The 17,803-nt window shown below is 42.5% G+C and overlaps 1 protein-coding gene across 1 annotated transcript in view; it reads right to left on the minus strand.

Moving 5' to 3' along the window:
* Positions 1 to 17,803, minus strand: part of ASTN2 (astrotactin 2) — a 1,089,443-nt gene that overhangs the window by 705,578 nt on the left and 366,062 nt on the right. The window contains exon 4 of the mRNA XM_069748558.1: positions 17,195 to 17,302. Within this exon, the coding sequence (XP_069604659.1) occupies positions 17,195 to 17,302 (108 nt within the window). The remainder of the gene's footprint in view (positions 1 to 17,194; positions 17,303 to 17,803) is intronic.

Consider the following 17,803-nt stretch of genomic DNA (forward strand, 5'->3'; position numbering starts at 1 on the left):
ACAAGAGAACAGACCTTGAATGTCCATATCTACACCTGTATCATGAACCACCCAGAGGTAAAGGGGAAAAGAGAGACAAAACACACTGCAAAGAAAAAAAAATGGTCTCAGAGCTTCTGTTATCCCTCTATTGAGATGCATTAGTACTTTGGGCCACCTGTACTGTTATGACCTGGTGGTGAGGACAATAATGGACCTGGTGGTTAAGAGCACACGGAATGACCTGATAGTTACTAATAATACAGGACAAGCTCTGAGACGTGGGAACTCTGCTGACCGCAATCCCTAATCCTATCACACACACTAGAAATAGCCGTGGATTGCTCCTAACGCTCCCTATGCAACTCGTCACAGCCTAAGGAACTAGCTAGCCCTAGAGATAGAAAAATAAAGCCTACCTTGCCTCAGAGAAATTCCCCAAAGGAAAAGGCAGCCCCCCAACATATAATGACTGTGAGTAAAGATGGAAGTTACAAACACAGAGATTAAATAGATTTAGCAAAGTGAGGCCCGACTTACTGAACAGACAGAGGATAGGAAAGGTAACTTTGCGGCCAGCACAAAAACTACAAAAAGACCACGCAGAGGGCGCAAAAAGACCCTCAGCACCGACTCACGGTGCGGAGGCGCTCCTTCTGCGTCCCAGAGCTTCCAGCAAGCAAGACAAAATCAAAATAGCAAGCTGGACAGAAAAATAGCAAACCAGAGAAAAACAAGCAGGAACTTAGCTTCTGCTGGGAAGACAGGTCACAGGAACGATCCAGGAACGAACTAGACCAATACTGGAACATTCACAGGTGGCATGGAGCAATGATCTAAGTGGAGTTAAATAGAGCAGCCAGCTAACGAATTAACCTCGTCACCTGTGGAAGGAAACTCAGAAGCCGCAGCTCCACTCACAACCACCAGAGGAAGCCCATGGACAGAACCAGCCGAAGTACCATTCATGACCACAGGAGGGAGCTTGCCAACAGAATTCACAACAGCCGTACTTCCCAAGGACGGAATAGTACGTCCAGCGCGATCGGCCGTGCTCACGGGGGGAGCGCGGCCGATCGCGGCCGGGTGTCAGCTGCTTGTCGCAGCTGACATCCGGCACTATGTGCCAGGAGCGGTCACGGACCGCCCCCGGCACATTAACCCCCGGCACACCGTGATCAAACATGATCGCGATGTGCCGGCGGTATAGGGAAGCTTCACGCAGGGAGGGGGCTCCCTGCGGGCTTCCCTGAGCCCCCCGCAGCAACGCGATGTGATCGCGTTGCTGCGAGGGTCTCTTACCTCCTCCTTCTCTTTGCAGGCCTGGATCTAAGATGGCCGCAGCATCCGGGTCCTGCAGGGAGGGAGGTGGCTTCACAGAGCCTGCTCAGAGCAGGCACTGTGAAGCCTGCAGTGCTGCAAGTCAGATCGGTGATCTGACAGAGTGCTATGCAAACTGTCAGATCATCGATCTGTGATGTCCCCCCCGGGACAAAGTAAAAAAGGAAAAAAAAAATTTCCACACGTGTAAAAAAATAAAAAAAAATATTCCTAAATAATGAAAAAAATATATATATATTATTCCCATAAATGTATTTCTTTATCTAAATAAAAAAAACAAACAATAAAAGTACACATATTTAGTATCGCCGCGTCCGTAACGACCCCACCTATAAAACTATATCACTAGTTAACCCCTTCAGTAAACACCGTAATAAAAAAAAAAAACGAGGCAAAAAACAACGCTTTATTATCATACCGCTGAACAAAAAGTGGAATAACACGCGATAAAAAAGACAGATATAAATAACCATGGTACCGCTGAAAGCGTCATCTTGTCCCGCAAAAAATGAGCCAACATACAGCATCATAAGCAATAAAAATAAAAAAGTTATAGTCTTCAGAATAAAGCGATGCAAAAATAATTCTTTTTGCTATAAAATAGTTTTTATCGTATAAAAGCGCCAAAACATTAAAAAATGATATAAATGAGGTATCGCTGTAATCGTACTGACCCGAAGAATAAAACTGCTTTATCAATTTTACCAAACGCGGAACGGTATAAACGCCTCCCCCAAAAGAAATTCATGAATTGCTGGTTTTTGGTCATTCTGCCTCACAAAAATCAGAATAAAAAGCGATCAAAACATGTCACGTGCCCGAAAATGTTACCAATAAAAACGTCAACTCGTCCCGCAAAAAACAAGACCTCACATGACTCTGTGAACCAAAATATGGAAAAATTATAGCTCTCAAAATGTGGTAACGCAAAAAATATTTTTTGCAATAAAAAGTGTCTTTCAGTGTGTGACGGCTGCCAATCATAAAAATCCGCTAAAAAACCCACTATAAAAGTAAATCTAACCCCCCTTCATCACCCCCTTAGTTTGGAAAAAATTAAAAAAATTTTTTTTTATTTCCATTCTCCCATTAGGGTTAGGGCAAGGGTTAGGGCTAGGATTAGGGTTAGGGCTAGGGTTAGGGTTAGGGCTAGAGTTAGGGCTAGGGTTAGGGCTAGGGTTAGGGTTAGGGCTAGGGTTAGGGCTAGGGTTAGGGCTAGGGCTAGGGTTAGGGCTAGGGTTAGGGCTAGGGTTAGGGCTAGGGTTAGGGCTAGGGTTAGGGCTAGGGTTAGGGTTGGGGCTAGGGTTAGGGCTAGGGTTAGGGCTAGGGTTAGGGCTAGGGTTGGGGATAGGGTTAAGGCTACAGTTAGGGTTGGGGCTAAAGTTAGGGTTACTGTTTGGATTACATTTACGGTTGGGAATAGTGTTGGGATTAGGATTAGGGGTGTGTCTGGGTTAGAGGTGTTGTTAGGGTTACCGTTGGGATTAGGGTTAGGGGTGTGTTTGGATTAGGGTTTCAGTTATAATTGGGGGGTTTCCACTGTTTAGGCACATCAGGGGCTCTCCAAACGCGACATGGTGTCCGATCTCAATTCCAGCCAATTCTGCGTTGAAAAAGTAAAACAGTGCTCCTTCCCTTCCGAGCACTCCCGTGTGCCCAAACAGGGGTTTACCCCAACATATGGGGTATCAGCGTACTCAGGACAAATTGGACAACAACTTTTGGGGTCCAGTTTCTCCTGTTACCCTTGGGAAAATACAAAACTGGGGGCTGAAAAATAATTTTTGTGGGAAAAAAGGATTTTTTATTTTCACGGCTCTGCGATATAAACTGTAGTGAAACACTTGGGGGTTCAAAGTTCTCACAACACATCTAGATAAGTTCCTTGGGGGGTCTAGTTTCCAATATGGGGTCACTTGTGGGGGGTTTCTACTGTTTAGGTACATATGGGGCATTGCAAACGCAATGTGACGCCTGCAGACCAATCCATCTAAGTCTACATTCCAAATGATGCTCCTTCCCTTCCGAGCTCTGCCATGCGCTCAAACGGTGGTTCAACCCAACATATCGGGTATCAGCGTACTCAGGACAAATTGGACAACAATATTTAGGGTCCAATTTCTCCTGTTACCCTTGGAAAATTACAAAACTGGGGGCTAAAAAATAATTTTTGTGGAAAAAAATATTTTTTACTTGCGCGGCTCTGCGTAATAAACTGTAGTGAAAGCTCTCACATCATATCTAGATGAGTTCCTTAGGGGGTCTACTTTCCAAAATGGTGTCACTTGTGGGGGGTTTCTACTGTTTAGGTACATTAGGGGCTCTGCAAACGCAATGTGACGCCTGCAGACCATTCCATCTAAGTCTACATTCCAAATGGCACTCCTTCCCTTCCGAGCCCTCCCATGTGCCCAAATGGTGGTTTCCCCCCACATATGGGGTATCAGCGCACTCAGGACAAATTGGACAACAACTTTTGGGGTCCAATTTCTCCTGTTACCCTCGGAAAAATACAAAACTGGGGGCTAAAAAAATAATTTTTGTGGGAAAAAATTTTTGTTTTATTTTTACGGCTCTGCATTATAAACTTCTGTGAAGCCCTTGGTGGGTCAACGTGCTCACCACACATCTAGATAAGTTCCTTAGTGGGTCTACTTTCAAACATGGTGTCACTTGTGGGGGGTTTCAATGTTTAAGCACATCAGTGGCTCTCCAAGTGCAACATGGCGTCCCATCTCAATTCCTGTCAATTTTGCATTGAAAAGTCAAACGGCGCTCCTTCTCTTCCGAGCTCTCCCATGCGCCCAAACAGTGGTTTACCCCCACATATGGGGTATCAGCATACTCAGGACAAATTGTACAACAACTTTTGGGGTCCAATTTCTTCTCTTAATCTTGGGAAAATAAAAAATTGGGAGTGAAAAGATAATTTTTGTGAAAAAATATGATTTTTTATTTTTAGGGTTCTGCATTATAAACTTCTGTGAAGCACTTGGTGGGTCAAAGTGCTCACCACACCTCTAGATAAGTTCCTTAGGGGGTCTACTTTCCAAAACGGTGTCACTTGTGGGGGGTTTCAATGTTTAAGCACATCAGTGGCTCTCCAAACGCAACATGGCGTCACATCTCAATTCCAGTCAATTTTGCATTGAAAAGTCAAATGGCGCTCCTTCGCTTCCGAGCTCTGTCATGCGGCCAAACAGTAGTTTACCCCCACATGTCGGGTATCGGCGTACTCAGGACAAATTGTACAACAATGTTTGGGGTCCATTTTCTCATGTTACCCTTGGTAAAATAAAACAAATTGGAGCTGAACTAAATTTTTTGTGAAAAATGTTAAATGTTCATTTTTATTTAAACATTCCAAAAATTCCTGTGAAACACCTGAAGGGTTAATAAACTTCTTGAATGTGGTTTTGAGCACCTTGAGAGGTGCAGTTTTTAGAATGGTGTCACACTTGGGTATTTTCTATCATATAGACCTCTCAAAATGACTTCAAATGAGATGTGGTCCCTAAAAAAAAATGGTGTTGTAAAAATGAGAAATTGCTGGTCAACTTTTAACCCTTATAACTCCCTAACAAAAAAAAATTTTGGTTCCAAAATTGTGATGATGTAAAGTAGACATGTGGGAAATGTTACTTATTAAGTATTTTGTGTGACATATCTATGTGATTTAATTGCATAAAAATTCAAAGTTGGAAAATTGCGAACTTTTCAAAATTTTCGCCAAATTTCCATTTTTTTCACAAATAAACGCAGGTAATATCAAATAAATTTTACCACTATCATGAAATACAATATGTCACGAGAAAACAATGTCAGAATCACTGGGATCTGTTGAAGCGTTCCAGAGTCATAACCTCATAAAGGGACAGTGGTCAGAATTGTAAAAATTGGCCCGATCCATAACGTGCAAACCACCCTTGGGGGTAAAGAGGTTAAGGGTGCCTTGATAATTGCAAATAATTTCCATCTGTTGTTTATTCCATTTGCACAACAGCATGTGAAATTCATTGTCAAACAGTGTTGCTTCCTAAGTGGACAGTTTGATTTCACAGAAGTTTGATTTACTTGGAGTTACATTCTGTTGTTTAAGTGTTCCCTTTATTTTTTGAGCAGTGTATATTTATATGTTCATGACTTTAAAGATGAAAACTTAAGAGTCAATAGCAATGTAAAGAACCATATTTTCTAAGAAACATTGTGTCTGGAGTTACCTAATCTTTCCTCAATGCAATCTTGTTTGATTATGTTTGCTAGCTAGGAATCCTAACCGCTTTTCCAGTTGGGTCTGGTTATTTTCCAAAATTGGTATGATTATCTTAAAATAAACTTAACTGCAGCTTAATCTTTCCTGTCTTCCTTTCTCTTCATTGCTATGTAATTACATATCTTTTTCTTAGTAACTCCCTGAGATCCACTATTTTCAAACAGTTAAGTGATTGCTGAGGAAACAGAAAAAAGAAGAAAGTCCCTTCCTGGATAGTGTAGTCCTTATATAATTGGGAAGTGCAAAAAACACAAGTGAATTTCCATGATCCATGGACTGTGCCTCTTTCATATCGAGAAACAACGACCGTGTTGGACTTTTTTACATTAAGTGCATTTTATTTTTTTATTCTACTTCCCCATTGTATAAGTAATACAATATCAGGCAGAGTTGTCTCTTTTTTTCGCTAAGATACACTGGCAAGCTAGATTGTCAGGATCGGGTGTGATGTGTGACCAAGGACAGTTTATCGAAAACCCCTCTCTAACACTACTGCTTTTTTTCTACTCAGTATTCTGGTTTATGAATGTTATGCAGACAAGAGCGTGAGAGAAACAACCATTGTACTTTTTGTATTGTTCTGTTTTCTATGATATTTGTAATGGCGCTCTGTAGATGGAAGCTGGCAGCTCCTATTATGGCTTCTATGGACAGACTTTATACAAGCCATTTGATCCAGCAGGTCCAAGGGGAACCCTGAATTCACACCGTAATTCTTGTACAGGAATCTGGACTAATACAGGGACCTTTGGCATATATCCACTGAGTGGATGCTGGCCGGTGGAGCGATTTGAAAAACAGAAGGGCTGTCAAGCCAAGTCATACCCAAGAGGTCAAATTAGGGAGAAAATCAGAAGTCACTGACGTGCTTAGGAGGATGCTAAGATAAGTAATGGGAATCAAACAAGGTGAATCAGAGATGAGAAACAGGAGCATAAACCAGGGTAAGTCAAACTTACAACTGGCAGCTAGAGACAGACAGCTAGAGGTTTAAATAGGTTAAGTCATGGCTGAATCCTCTCAGTAGAGAGCTATTTAACTCTAATATCCATCTCTCCAGCGAAACACAAGTGAAATGAAGGAAAGACAACAAGTCCCAGCTATCATAAAGTTTAACTAAAATACGCTCCATACACCCAACGGTCTCCGGAGTATTAGTGTGTCGTGACCTAGCAAAAATGGCAGAGGGAGTAGGTTCATGTTCAGACAGTTATATCAAAATATTAACACAAGTCACTCAAGAGCACTAGGGATTTCTTCATCTAGTTATTGTTTTTTTCACCTTTTTACCATATTTTTCTTTTAAATTGTGCCTTCTCAAAGTCTATTTTATATGTGTTTGACGGTTTGTTTTTACTTTTGCAGTTGTGGGCGGTGTTTGGGGTTTACAGATATTTTTGAAAGATTTATCAATTGAAACTTTTTATTAAGTTCCCAAATTTTTGTGCAAACATCGAGACAGATTATCTAGAAAAATGAAGACTTAGGGGTGATCATATTGCAGTGTACAAATATATGAAGAGACAGGACAGAGATATCTCCAGTGATCTTTTTACACCATGGCCTGCAATGGTGTATAGAAGGCGATTCTTTACTGTGTGAGAGCAGGAGACATTGACGACTTTCTTGAAAAATATAATATTATACGTTATGGGCACTAGATTTTGTTATGGGGCATTGACCTAGAGAACCAGTCTGATTGCTGTATGTGGAGTCGGGAAGGAATTTTCCCCCTAATATGGTTTTATTAGTGTCTCGTTCTTTGGGTTTTTGCCTTCCTCTGGACCAACATGTTTGGCTACACATGGAACTCGATGGAACTACAGTATGCCTAGCTATAACCTTGAAAACTATTAAATTATGAAATGTGCACAAGTCTTTCCTCCCCTTTCTCAGGAGTGATTTTATCTACGTTAGAATTTTTTCCTAAAATTTAGCTACATTTTATTTCTAAAAAGTTGCAAAAAAATTAAAAGACAAAAATGAAGAGCATTTTAAATTTTTTGTAAAAATTCCTAAACCACGTGTGCCATTTTGAAGAATTTGACTCAAAAGTGTCAACGAATTAACACAAGATACTAAAACAAAAGTGTGACTTTAAAAAAATGTAAACGATGAATCAAGACCATTAGTCATTAATCGTTATTACCAAATTCCATAGTTGTCGTTCTGCTTCGTTATAAGAGCCAAAGAAAACAGAGATGACAAATGTGTTGGATCCTAACAGCACCTGATAGATCTCATTGACTACACAAGTGTTTGTTGGCTTTCCGCCATGCTGTGTCATTTTTACTAGGTAAAATTCTATGATATTTTGTCAGCCACTTTTCACAGAATATATGATGCAAACTTAGTCTATAACTATGCTTAGCTATCTGCTTTTATATATATATAAAATATCTTTATTAGCACTCCTGGGGAACGAATCATAGTATCGGTCTGTTTCTTGGCATGATGATGTATTTTTATGTATTTCTAACTTTTATCTGTATTTTCATTGGGGGCGAGCAATCCTCAACTACTATGCACTGTCGCTTGTACAGACAAACGCGGTCAGGATATTTCCTACATCTTGCCCTTTTCTATGTGCAAGACTAAAAGTTAAAAGGGTATTATACTTTCCAAAATGTATACCCCCAAGCAGTGATACACATAAACTGACAACTATAGCAGGTCCTCACCTTCCTTGGGTCCTGCGCCAGCTCCCAGCTGCTCCTCCGGTCTATGATACCTGGTAACAATCATGTCACAATGTCATACATCATCATCTGCAGCCAATCAGCTCTGCCAAGGCAGACAGCACGAGCTGCCGAGCTCAGTGATTGGCCGCAGCGATGATGTGATTTAAATTTTCAGCTGGCGTTACGGCATTTTTTTGTCCAGCAAGGTCTGCAGTAAGTCACTAACTTTAGTGGGCATGGAATAAATCGGTGGCCCCCAAACTGCATAAAATATAGAATTTGGTTTCCCTCCCGTGCCCAGATGGGTAACTTCCAAACGTACTTTATAACTGTTAAAGCTCTTTCATATTTAGAGAAAAAATAAATCATACATAAAAAAATCTAAATTCTATTCTTGTATGGCCATTATCATAAACTCTATTTCAACGATTTTCAGTACAGAAAGAATTGTACTTATAAAGGATCGACTGGAATCAATTAATTCACCTTTGTAAGAAGGATAGCCGGGGAACATCATCTGTAAAATTCAGTAACACTGGTGTAGAAAACAATGAATAATTTACATAAGAGGTACAACAATCTCAGTTTTCTAACCAAAACACACCAATCCCAGTTTGCTGGTACATTTTGTATTTGTGCCACGTTTTCCGACCGCTCATAACATTTCTGATATGTCATTCATTTTTTTTCATCTGTGACATATGGTAAGTGTATGGAGAATGCAACATTAAAATTGCAACACCGAGAAGGTAAAGCTATGGAATTCAGGAAATCACAGGATGTATAGACTCGCTAGTGATGTACAAATGATGCAAAAATGGAATCAAAATGTAAAAACTTCGATTTAGTCAGTTTAGAGTATGAGCACCACACATAGAAATCCCCGCACTTACACGTCTTGTCTCCTATCGATGAGGTTATTAATGGTTGTCTCAGGAATGTTCTTCCACACTGAATGCACTTAGGCAAATCATCAAGATCCATTGCTGGCAGCTCCTGTGCAATCACCGACCAATGATATCCCAGATGTGCCGATCGGAGACAAATCTGGAGGCACAGACAAAGATGAAATTGCCGTATGAAGCCATGGAAATGCGGGGATTTCTGCACGTGGTGCTCGTGTTCAATACTGAATAAAACGAGATGATCTGAAATGTTTGTTTCCAACGCTTCTTCATTTGCATTTCATTAGCCCGTCCATCCATCCTGTGACTTCCACCATTCCATGACTTTTTTCTTTTGGTGTTGCAATTTTAATGTTGATGAGTGTAAGTAATAAGTGCAATTTGGCGTGATGTGTTCAAAGCATCTCAGAAATTAATTTAATTTGTGACATGGCTATACCTCAATTTGGAATAAATAAAGCAATTTCAGTGATTTATTTCTTAAGGCTGCAAGGCATTTTTTTGATCTGTGGTCTGGAGAGAGTGGACTGCAAATAAATAATCTCGGTGCAGAGTACACAAATCATTCTGGCATTTTTCTTGATTTGCGTTTGACATGGTTGGAGAGCAGGTAAGCTCTAATTTAAAGTTATTGTTTGGATTCACTATTTAAAAAAAAAACTTTTTCTAATGACCATCTAACGATTGTCAACAGGGTGGCTTGGGTTTAAGGTCCAGCATGCTTGAGTAGCTTTTAGTGATGAGCGCGCATGCTCGCCACTCGAGTGAGCATCGGGGTGCTTGGATACACATTGAGTATCCCTGGTGCTCGACCGTCATGCTTGAGTCCCCGCCCCACATGTTTTGCGGCTGTTAGCCAAAAAACATGAACAGATTGCCTGCCATACACGGGAAATCCCCACATGCTTATTGGGTTTTAACCTGTTTGATAGGCAAACCCTGCATGTATTGTGGCTGTCGAACAGCCAAGAGACATGCAGCCGCGGGGACTCGAACATATTTTTCGAGCACACCGAAGACACTCGGTTAGCACATGAGCATGGTCAGATAACACCTTATCCGACCACTGGCAACAGATCCACTTTAATATTTCCCTTCAATGGAACTAAGGGGCCTAGGCCAATCCCTAAAATGGAAACCTGTACCACAAACCTCTTGCTGAACAGTTTTTTTTGCTAATCTTAATGCGAGAGGAGGTTTGGAACTCTGTTATTGAGTCAGGTGAAGATTAGCGACTTATGCGTTCTGCATCACAAAATTTGTCAACCTTGTTCTGTAATTTCAATTGCTGTGGATTCTGTAAAAGTCTGTCAGATGCCATCAGTTCAAAAACACTACTTTGGACAGACTTTCCCCTAGCCACTCCATCTAGCTAGACTTACAGTACAGACCAAAAGTTTGGACACACCTTCTCATTTAAAGATTTTTCTGTATTTTCATGACTATGAAAATTGTACATTCACACTGAAGGCATCAAAACTATGAATTAACACATGTGAAATTATATACTTAACAAAAAAGTGTGAAACAACTGAAAATATGTCTTACATTCTAGGTTCTTCAAAGTAGCCACCTTTTGCTTTGATGACTGCTTTGAACACTTTTGGCATTCTCTTGATGAGCTTCAAGAGGTAGTCACCGGGAATGATTTTAACTTCACAGGTGTGCCCTGTCAGGTTTAATAAGTGGGATTTCTTGCCTTATAAATGGGGTTGGGATCATCAGTTGTGTTGTGCAGAATTCTGATGGATACACAGCTGACAGTCCTACTGAATACACTGCTAGAATTTGTATACAAGTTCAAGTGCAGTGGGCTAAAAGGGCCACAATTGGCCTATCACTCGGGGCAGTGGAAAGCCATAAAACTCCTCCATGTGGATCCATTTGTCGGGCAAGGATGATGGAACAAAGCTAGGTGAGTAAAAGAAGGGACCGAACCAGGAACAGAATCAGAAAGTAAATCCACAGTCAAAGGAATTCTGAGGATGTAGACTGACTTACCTCGTCCCTATCCTGAAGACAACCACTGAAGGCATATGTGTAATGTGAATAGTGTTAGCGTTTCATGCATGTAATTGTGTATGTGTATAATCCCTATGTAATGTGTTATGGTAATGTATAGAATAGCAGGGCAAATGCGGAAAACTCATGATAGTGTTTAAAGATACTTTTTTTTAGATAAAAGGAATCACAGATTCTAATATGAGCCCCAAGCTGTCTGCTTTACCTTTGCTGGATATCAAAAATAGGGGGGACCACATGTCATTTTTTTTAAATTAACAAATAAAGCTAAACACCTTTTAGTGCCACATGAAATGCAATAAAGAGTGCAAATTTATCATAAATAGATGAATTAATATTATCTATCACCTATCTGTTAGATATTTAATATCTTTCTATTCACTGTATATCTGTATATATGATGGCTTTATTACAGTATATACTCATGTATAAGCCAAGATCTTCAGTACAATTTTGTGTGCTGAAAATGCCCCTCTCGGCTTCTACACGAGACTATTGTCTAGAACGCTGGCGTGGGAGCCGTGTAGCAGCAGCAGGAGCCGGCGGCTGTGGCACAGTGACAGCTGCAGCTGCAGCCGCCAACTATCAGAAGACATCATACTCACCCTCCGTCGCTGCATATCCGTCCCTGCATCTCCATTGTCACAGTGCCAGTGGCTTTCCTGTGATGAGTGGTCATGTGGTACCGCTCATTAAGGTAATGAATATGGATGTGTCTCCACTCCCATAGGCGTGGAGCACATATTCATTACCTTAATGACCGGCGCCATGACAATGGAGATGCAGGGAAAGAGATGCAAGTGCGAGGAGGGTGAATATGACGGGGAGGAGTGGGCAATGTGAGCCATGCATACAACCAGGGGAAGAGGGGGAGCTGAGCCATGGGGGACCAGGGGAGCTGAGTCATGCCGGACCGGGAGAGTTGAGCAGTGAGGGACTGGGGCAGCTGAGCAATGTGGGACCGGGGGAGCTGAGCAATGAGGGACCATGGGAACTGAGCAATGCAGGACCGGGGAAGCTGAGCAATGAGGGACCGGGGGAGCTGAGCAATGCGGGATGGGGGAGCTGAGCAATGCGGGATCGGGGGAGCTGAGCAATGCGGGATCGGGGGAGCTGAGCAATGAGGGACCGGGGGAGCTGGGCAATGCGGGATCGGGGAGCTGAGCAATGCGGGACCGGGGGAGCTGAGCAATGCAGGACCGGGGGAGCTGAGCAATGCGGGATCGGGGAGCTGAGCAATGAGGGACCGGGGGAGCTGAGCAATGCGGGATCGGGGAGCTGAGCAATGCGGGATCGGGGAGCTGAGCAATGCAGGATCGGGGAGCTGAGCAATGAGGGACCGGGGGAGCTGGGCAATGTGGGATCGGGGAGCTGACCAATGCGGGACCGGGGGGGCTGAGCAATGAGGGACCGGGGGAGCTGAGCAATGCGGGATCGGGGAGCTGAGCAATGAGGGACCGGGGGAGCTGAGCAATGCGGGATCGGGGAGCTGAGCAATGCGGGATCGGGGAGCTGAGCAATGCAGGATCGGGGAGCTGAGCAATGAGGGACCGGGGGAGCTGGGCAATGTGGGATCGGGGAGCTGAGCAATGCGGGACCGGGGGGGCTGAGCAATGAGGGACCGGGGGAGCTGAGCAATGCGGGATCGGGGAGCTGAGCAATGAGGGACCGGGGGAGCTGAGCAATGCGGGATCGGGGAGCTGAGCAATGTGGGACCGGGGGAGCTGAGCAATGAGGGACCGGGGGAGCTGAGCAATGCAGGATCGGGGAGCTGAGCAATGCGGGATCGGGGAGCTGAGCAATGCGGGATCGGGGAGCTGAGCAATGCGGGACCGGGGGAGCTGAGCAATGCTGGACTGGAGGAGCTATGCATACAACAGTGGGAGCCACACATACCAGGACAGGGGGAGCCACGGATAACAGGATAGCGATGAGGGGACAATGCATACCCAGCTTATACTCGAGTCAATAAGCTTACCCAGTTTTCCATGGCAAAAGTAGGTGCCTCGTCTTGTAATCGAGTCGGCTTATACTCGAGTAGATACGGTAGTTTTGTAAACTGTCTTTGAGTTACATAGAGTATTATAGTATGTAAAAGATAATGTGAAGAATGCATTGCACACGGAGTGCATACGAATGTCATATGGATGCTAAGCGAGAAAAAAAATCACACGCTCTCATTGCACGCGAATGACATATGGAGTCACACCTGCATGATACTCATCCTACTTCTCTGGATCAACATCGGACCAATTTTTTTTTATACAGGAATGTGAGCGACCCCTTAAGGAGAATAAAAGAGAACTGCAGCATGATTACCACAAAAGCTTTAAGGCAGAAGGATGGATTGACAGCTGGGGTATTCATACACTAGAGACCCTTTCATTATTTGTTAGAGGAAGGTTAGAGCAGAGGCCATTACTGGATTATTATATGGAAATAGTTTGAACAAATAAATGAAAAGTTCACATGATTATTGGAGCCTGCTGTGAAAATAGTGGTAAGGAAAAGTTGGAGTTTGAAGAACACTTCATACAAACACTATTTAAATACTACAAATAATAATAAAGGTCACTTGTTTCAAACATATTTTACTTTTTTGTTATTCCTTTTTGTATATTTTTTTTAGATTTTGTACATTCATATTTTCTGCAATTTTTGATGTCCCATAGAAAATTTTACGGAGAAAATGTCACAAAAATGTCATAATAACCAGATCATGCCCCTTATTACAAAACACTACAAGAAAAGGTAAAAAGCAAAACCCTCTGTATGCTGAGTTTTCAACATTTTATATTCAACATTTTACTCACCGGCAGCACCAGAGAATCCTGACAGTGTGCACACCGCATGCTGTGAGGATTCAGGAGTCTGCAGTCACATAACATGACTACAGACTTGCATCCCAAGCCTTCACTACTCAATGAATTAGATATGTTGAAGGTAATTACTGTGGCCCTAAGATCGGCTTTGTTCACATCTTTTAATGAATCAGGAGCCCCTGACAAGTGTCACCTTGCCACATTTCTTACTCCAGTCAAGGACTGGAGGAAGATTTCTGGTGTAAGGAATGCCACAGCTTGTCAGGAATTAGACGTGCTGAGGTGTTATGATTCTGTTTCCATCTCAAAGTGGCAAAATGTTAGCAGAACACTCAAAAAATGTTCAATTTTTAAAACCAATTTATGCCAAAATTTGGGGGTATTTGCTTTGATCAATCGGGGTCTATGACTATACTGTATGTATCAGTGAGGAAGAAGTAAAAAAGGAACATTGATTCCTTGGAAAACAAGAGTTATTCAGAGCTGGAGAGTCCAACTTGCGAATTGAAAACAGAATTTAAAGATTTATTAGTCCCCCACCAGGAGAAGGTTTACAATGATTGTCTTTCTACTAGCAACATTTTAAGACCTCAGGATAATTCTATTCTTGTTCTTTTGGTTAAAGAAAGGAATCAGAAAGTTATAAAAACTGGCATCCCATGTAATTCTAGGATACAGATGATACAGGATCATAAAATAAAAAAAATAATTAATACATCCAAAAGTCATAAGTTTATATATTGTCCACATCACCGTATGAGGGTTTATTTTTTGAGGGATGGTTTTTATTTTTTTTTACACTGTTCAGTTTACTATATAAAGTACTGGAAAATGTAAGCTAAAATGTAAAAAATGATTGGAACACAATGCAAATCCCACATTGGTTTTTGGGTTTTGTTTTTGCGATGTTAATGCAGAAAAGTGACCCGGAAACATGATTTATCTAGGTCAGTATGATGATCATATGTGTTAATTCATTTTATATTTTGATAGGACTATTTCGGACATGGGAATACCAAATGTTTATTAGGACAGCCCCTTCTTGATCAAAATGTTGGGCCCCAATAAAATAACAAACCTCATACCCACTTCCCATGCCGTGCCACCAGTGTTGGCACTCACTCTCCCGAGGATTTTGTTTGGCGTTATGAAATGTGACACCAGCACCCAATCGGGACTGGGGTCACTGTCTCCTTTGAACAAATCAAACATGAAAAGGAAGTCCGGGTTGCAGCTGAACTCTATCTTCCTCTTCATGCTCAATTTGATAGGAGGCAGAGAAATTGACACCAGCATCATAAGCATCTGGCAGAGACGCAATCCGGTGCTTCAATCCTCCGCATGTGCTGGGAGTCTCTAAAAGGTTGCTTGCCTGCAAAAGTATCAGGCTGACATTGATATACCTTCATTCCTCTGCATGTGGTGGGCGTCTTCAAAAGGGTGAGCTGAAGTGTTTTTTGTAATGGGGCTGCACTATACTGTGTGTGGGAGCTGCATAATACTGTGAGTGGGGGGCTGCATTAAACTGTGTGTGAAAGACTGCACTATACTGTGCATGTGGGGGGCTGCATTATATTATGTGTGGGGGCTGCACTATGCTGTGTGTGGGGTGGCTACATAATACTGTGAGTGGGGCTACACTATGCTGTGTTTGTGGGAGCTGCATAATACTGTGAGTGAGTGGCTGCATTAAAGTGTGTATGAGGGACTGCACTATACTGTGTATGTGGGAGCTGCATTATATTATGTGTGGGGGCTGCACTATACTGTGTGTGAGGGATGCACTATGCTGTGTGTGGGGTGGCTACATAATATTTTGAGTGGGGGCTGCACTATACTGTGTGTGTGGGGGCTGCATTATACTGTGTGTGGGGGCTGCACTATACTGTGTGAAGGCTACATAATACTGTGAGTGGGGTGCTGCATTAAACTGTGTTTGTAGGGATTGCACTATACTGTGTATGTGGAGGGACTGCATTATACTGTGTGTAGGGGGCTGCATTATAGTGTGTGTGGGGGACTGCATTATACTGTGAGTGGGGGGCTGCATTATACTGTGGAGAGACTGCACTAAACTGTTTATGTGGGGGGCTGCATTATAGTGTGTGTCTGTGTGGGGGCTGCATTATACTGTGTATGTGGGGGGGCTGCATTATATTGTGTCTGTGTGGGGGCTGCATTATACTGTGTGTGGGCTGCATTATACTGTGTGTGTGGGGTGAGCAGCATTACATTGTGTGGGGGCTGCACTATACTGTGTGTTTGTGGAGAGGTTGAATTATACTCTGTGAGGGGGCTGCATTATACTCTAAGAGGGAGGGAGAATTATACTCTATGGGGGGGCTGCAGCATACTCTGAGGGGGGCTGCAGTACACTCTAAGGGGGCTGCAGTGTAGTCTGAGGGGGCTGCATTATACTCTATGTGGGGGCTGCATTATACTCTATGAGGGGGATGCATTATACTCTGAGGGGGTGCAGTATACTCTGAGGGGGGCTGCATTATACTCTGTGGGGCTGCATTATACTCTATGAGGGGGGCTGCAATACTCTGTGAGGGGGATGCAGTATACTCTGTGAGGGGGCTGCATTATACTCTATGAGGGGGGCTTCATTATACTCTGAAGGGGGCTGCAACAAACTCTGAGGGGGACTGCAGTATATTCTGAGGGGGGCTGCATTTTACTCTACTAAGGACCATGGGGAATGCATTGTACTATATGTACATCATTCTTTCTTAGCCGGAGTAAAGAGGCCAGGAAACAAACATCGAACAACGTCAGTATTGTCGCTCATGCTCATTTAGCGGCCTGAACTCAGCGCATGTAAATAAAACAGAAATTTTTCTGTGTGATGGTGCAATGTGTGAGCATTTGGAGCCCCACTTAAACTTTTGCCCAGGGCAACACTTTGTCTAAAACCGGCTCTGCACAGCACAAGCCATTTAACATGTCAAGATAGGTGTTGAGTTGCAATTTTTTCACTTCAAGATATCGAGCTCCATCGTGCTATGAGTGTCCTGTTTGAAAATGCTACATCCATATGTACCAAAGTAGCTAGGTTTACAGAATATTATACAGTTACATTAAATAAAAGCCATCGTCTTGACTTTAGAACCTTCTTTTAGAATAGTAAAATTAGTAAACCAGCTTCACAAGCACGTAAACTGATACCTTTGCTTCTCTGGTGGTTTTCATGCTGTCGTCCTCGAATTGTCAACTGTGCCTCATCACCAGTTTCTGATCCAGAATTTTCTTCTGACTTCATGTACCCTGCTGGATCTATAGGCAGAAAAAACATAATGAAATTTGTACCAGCATACCCAGCATGACACAAAATTTGTAGTATGGGAACATTGCAATGTAATAATGTTTTCAATTATTTTCATTCTCACCTTAACATAGTAACATAGTAACATAGTTAGTAAGGCCGAAAAAAGACATTTGTCCATCCAGTTCAGCCTATATTCCATCATAATAAATACCCAGATCTACGTCCTTCTACAGAACCTAATAATTGTATGATACAATATTGTTCTGCTCCAGGAAGACATCCAGGCCTCTCTTGAACCCCTCGACTGAGTTCGCCATCACCACCTCCTCAGGCAAGCAATTCCAGATTCTCACTGCCCTAACAGTAAAGAATCCTCTTCTATGTTGGTGGAAAAACCTTCTCTCCTCCAGACGCAAAGAATGCCCCCTTGTGCCCGTCACCTTCCTTGGTATAAACAGATCCTCAGCGAGATATTTGTATTGTCCCCTTATATACTTATACATGGTTAT

Source organism: Ranitomeya imitator, chromosome 2 (genome assembly GCF_032444005.1).
Source record: "Ranitomeya imitator isolate aRanImi1 chromosome 2, aRanImi1.pri, whole genome shotgun sequence".
Taxonomy (NCBI): domain Eukaryota; kingdom Metazoa; phylum Chordata; class Amphibia; order Anura; family Dendrobatidae; genus Ranitomeya; species Ranitomeya imitator.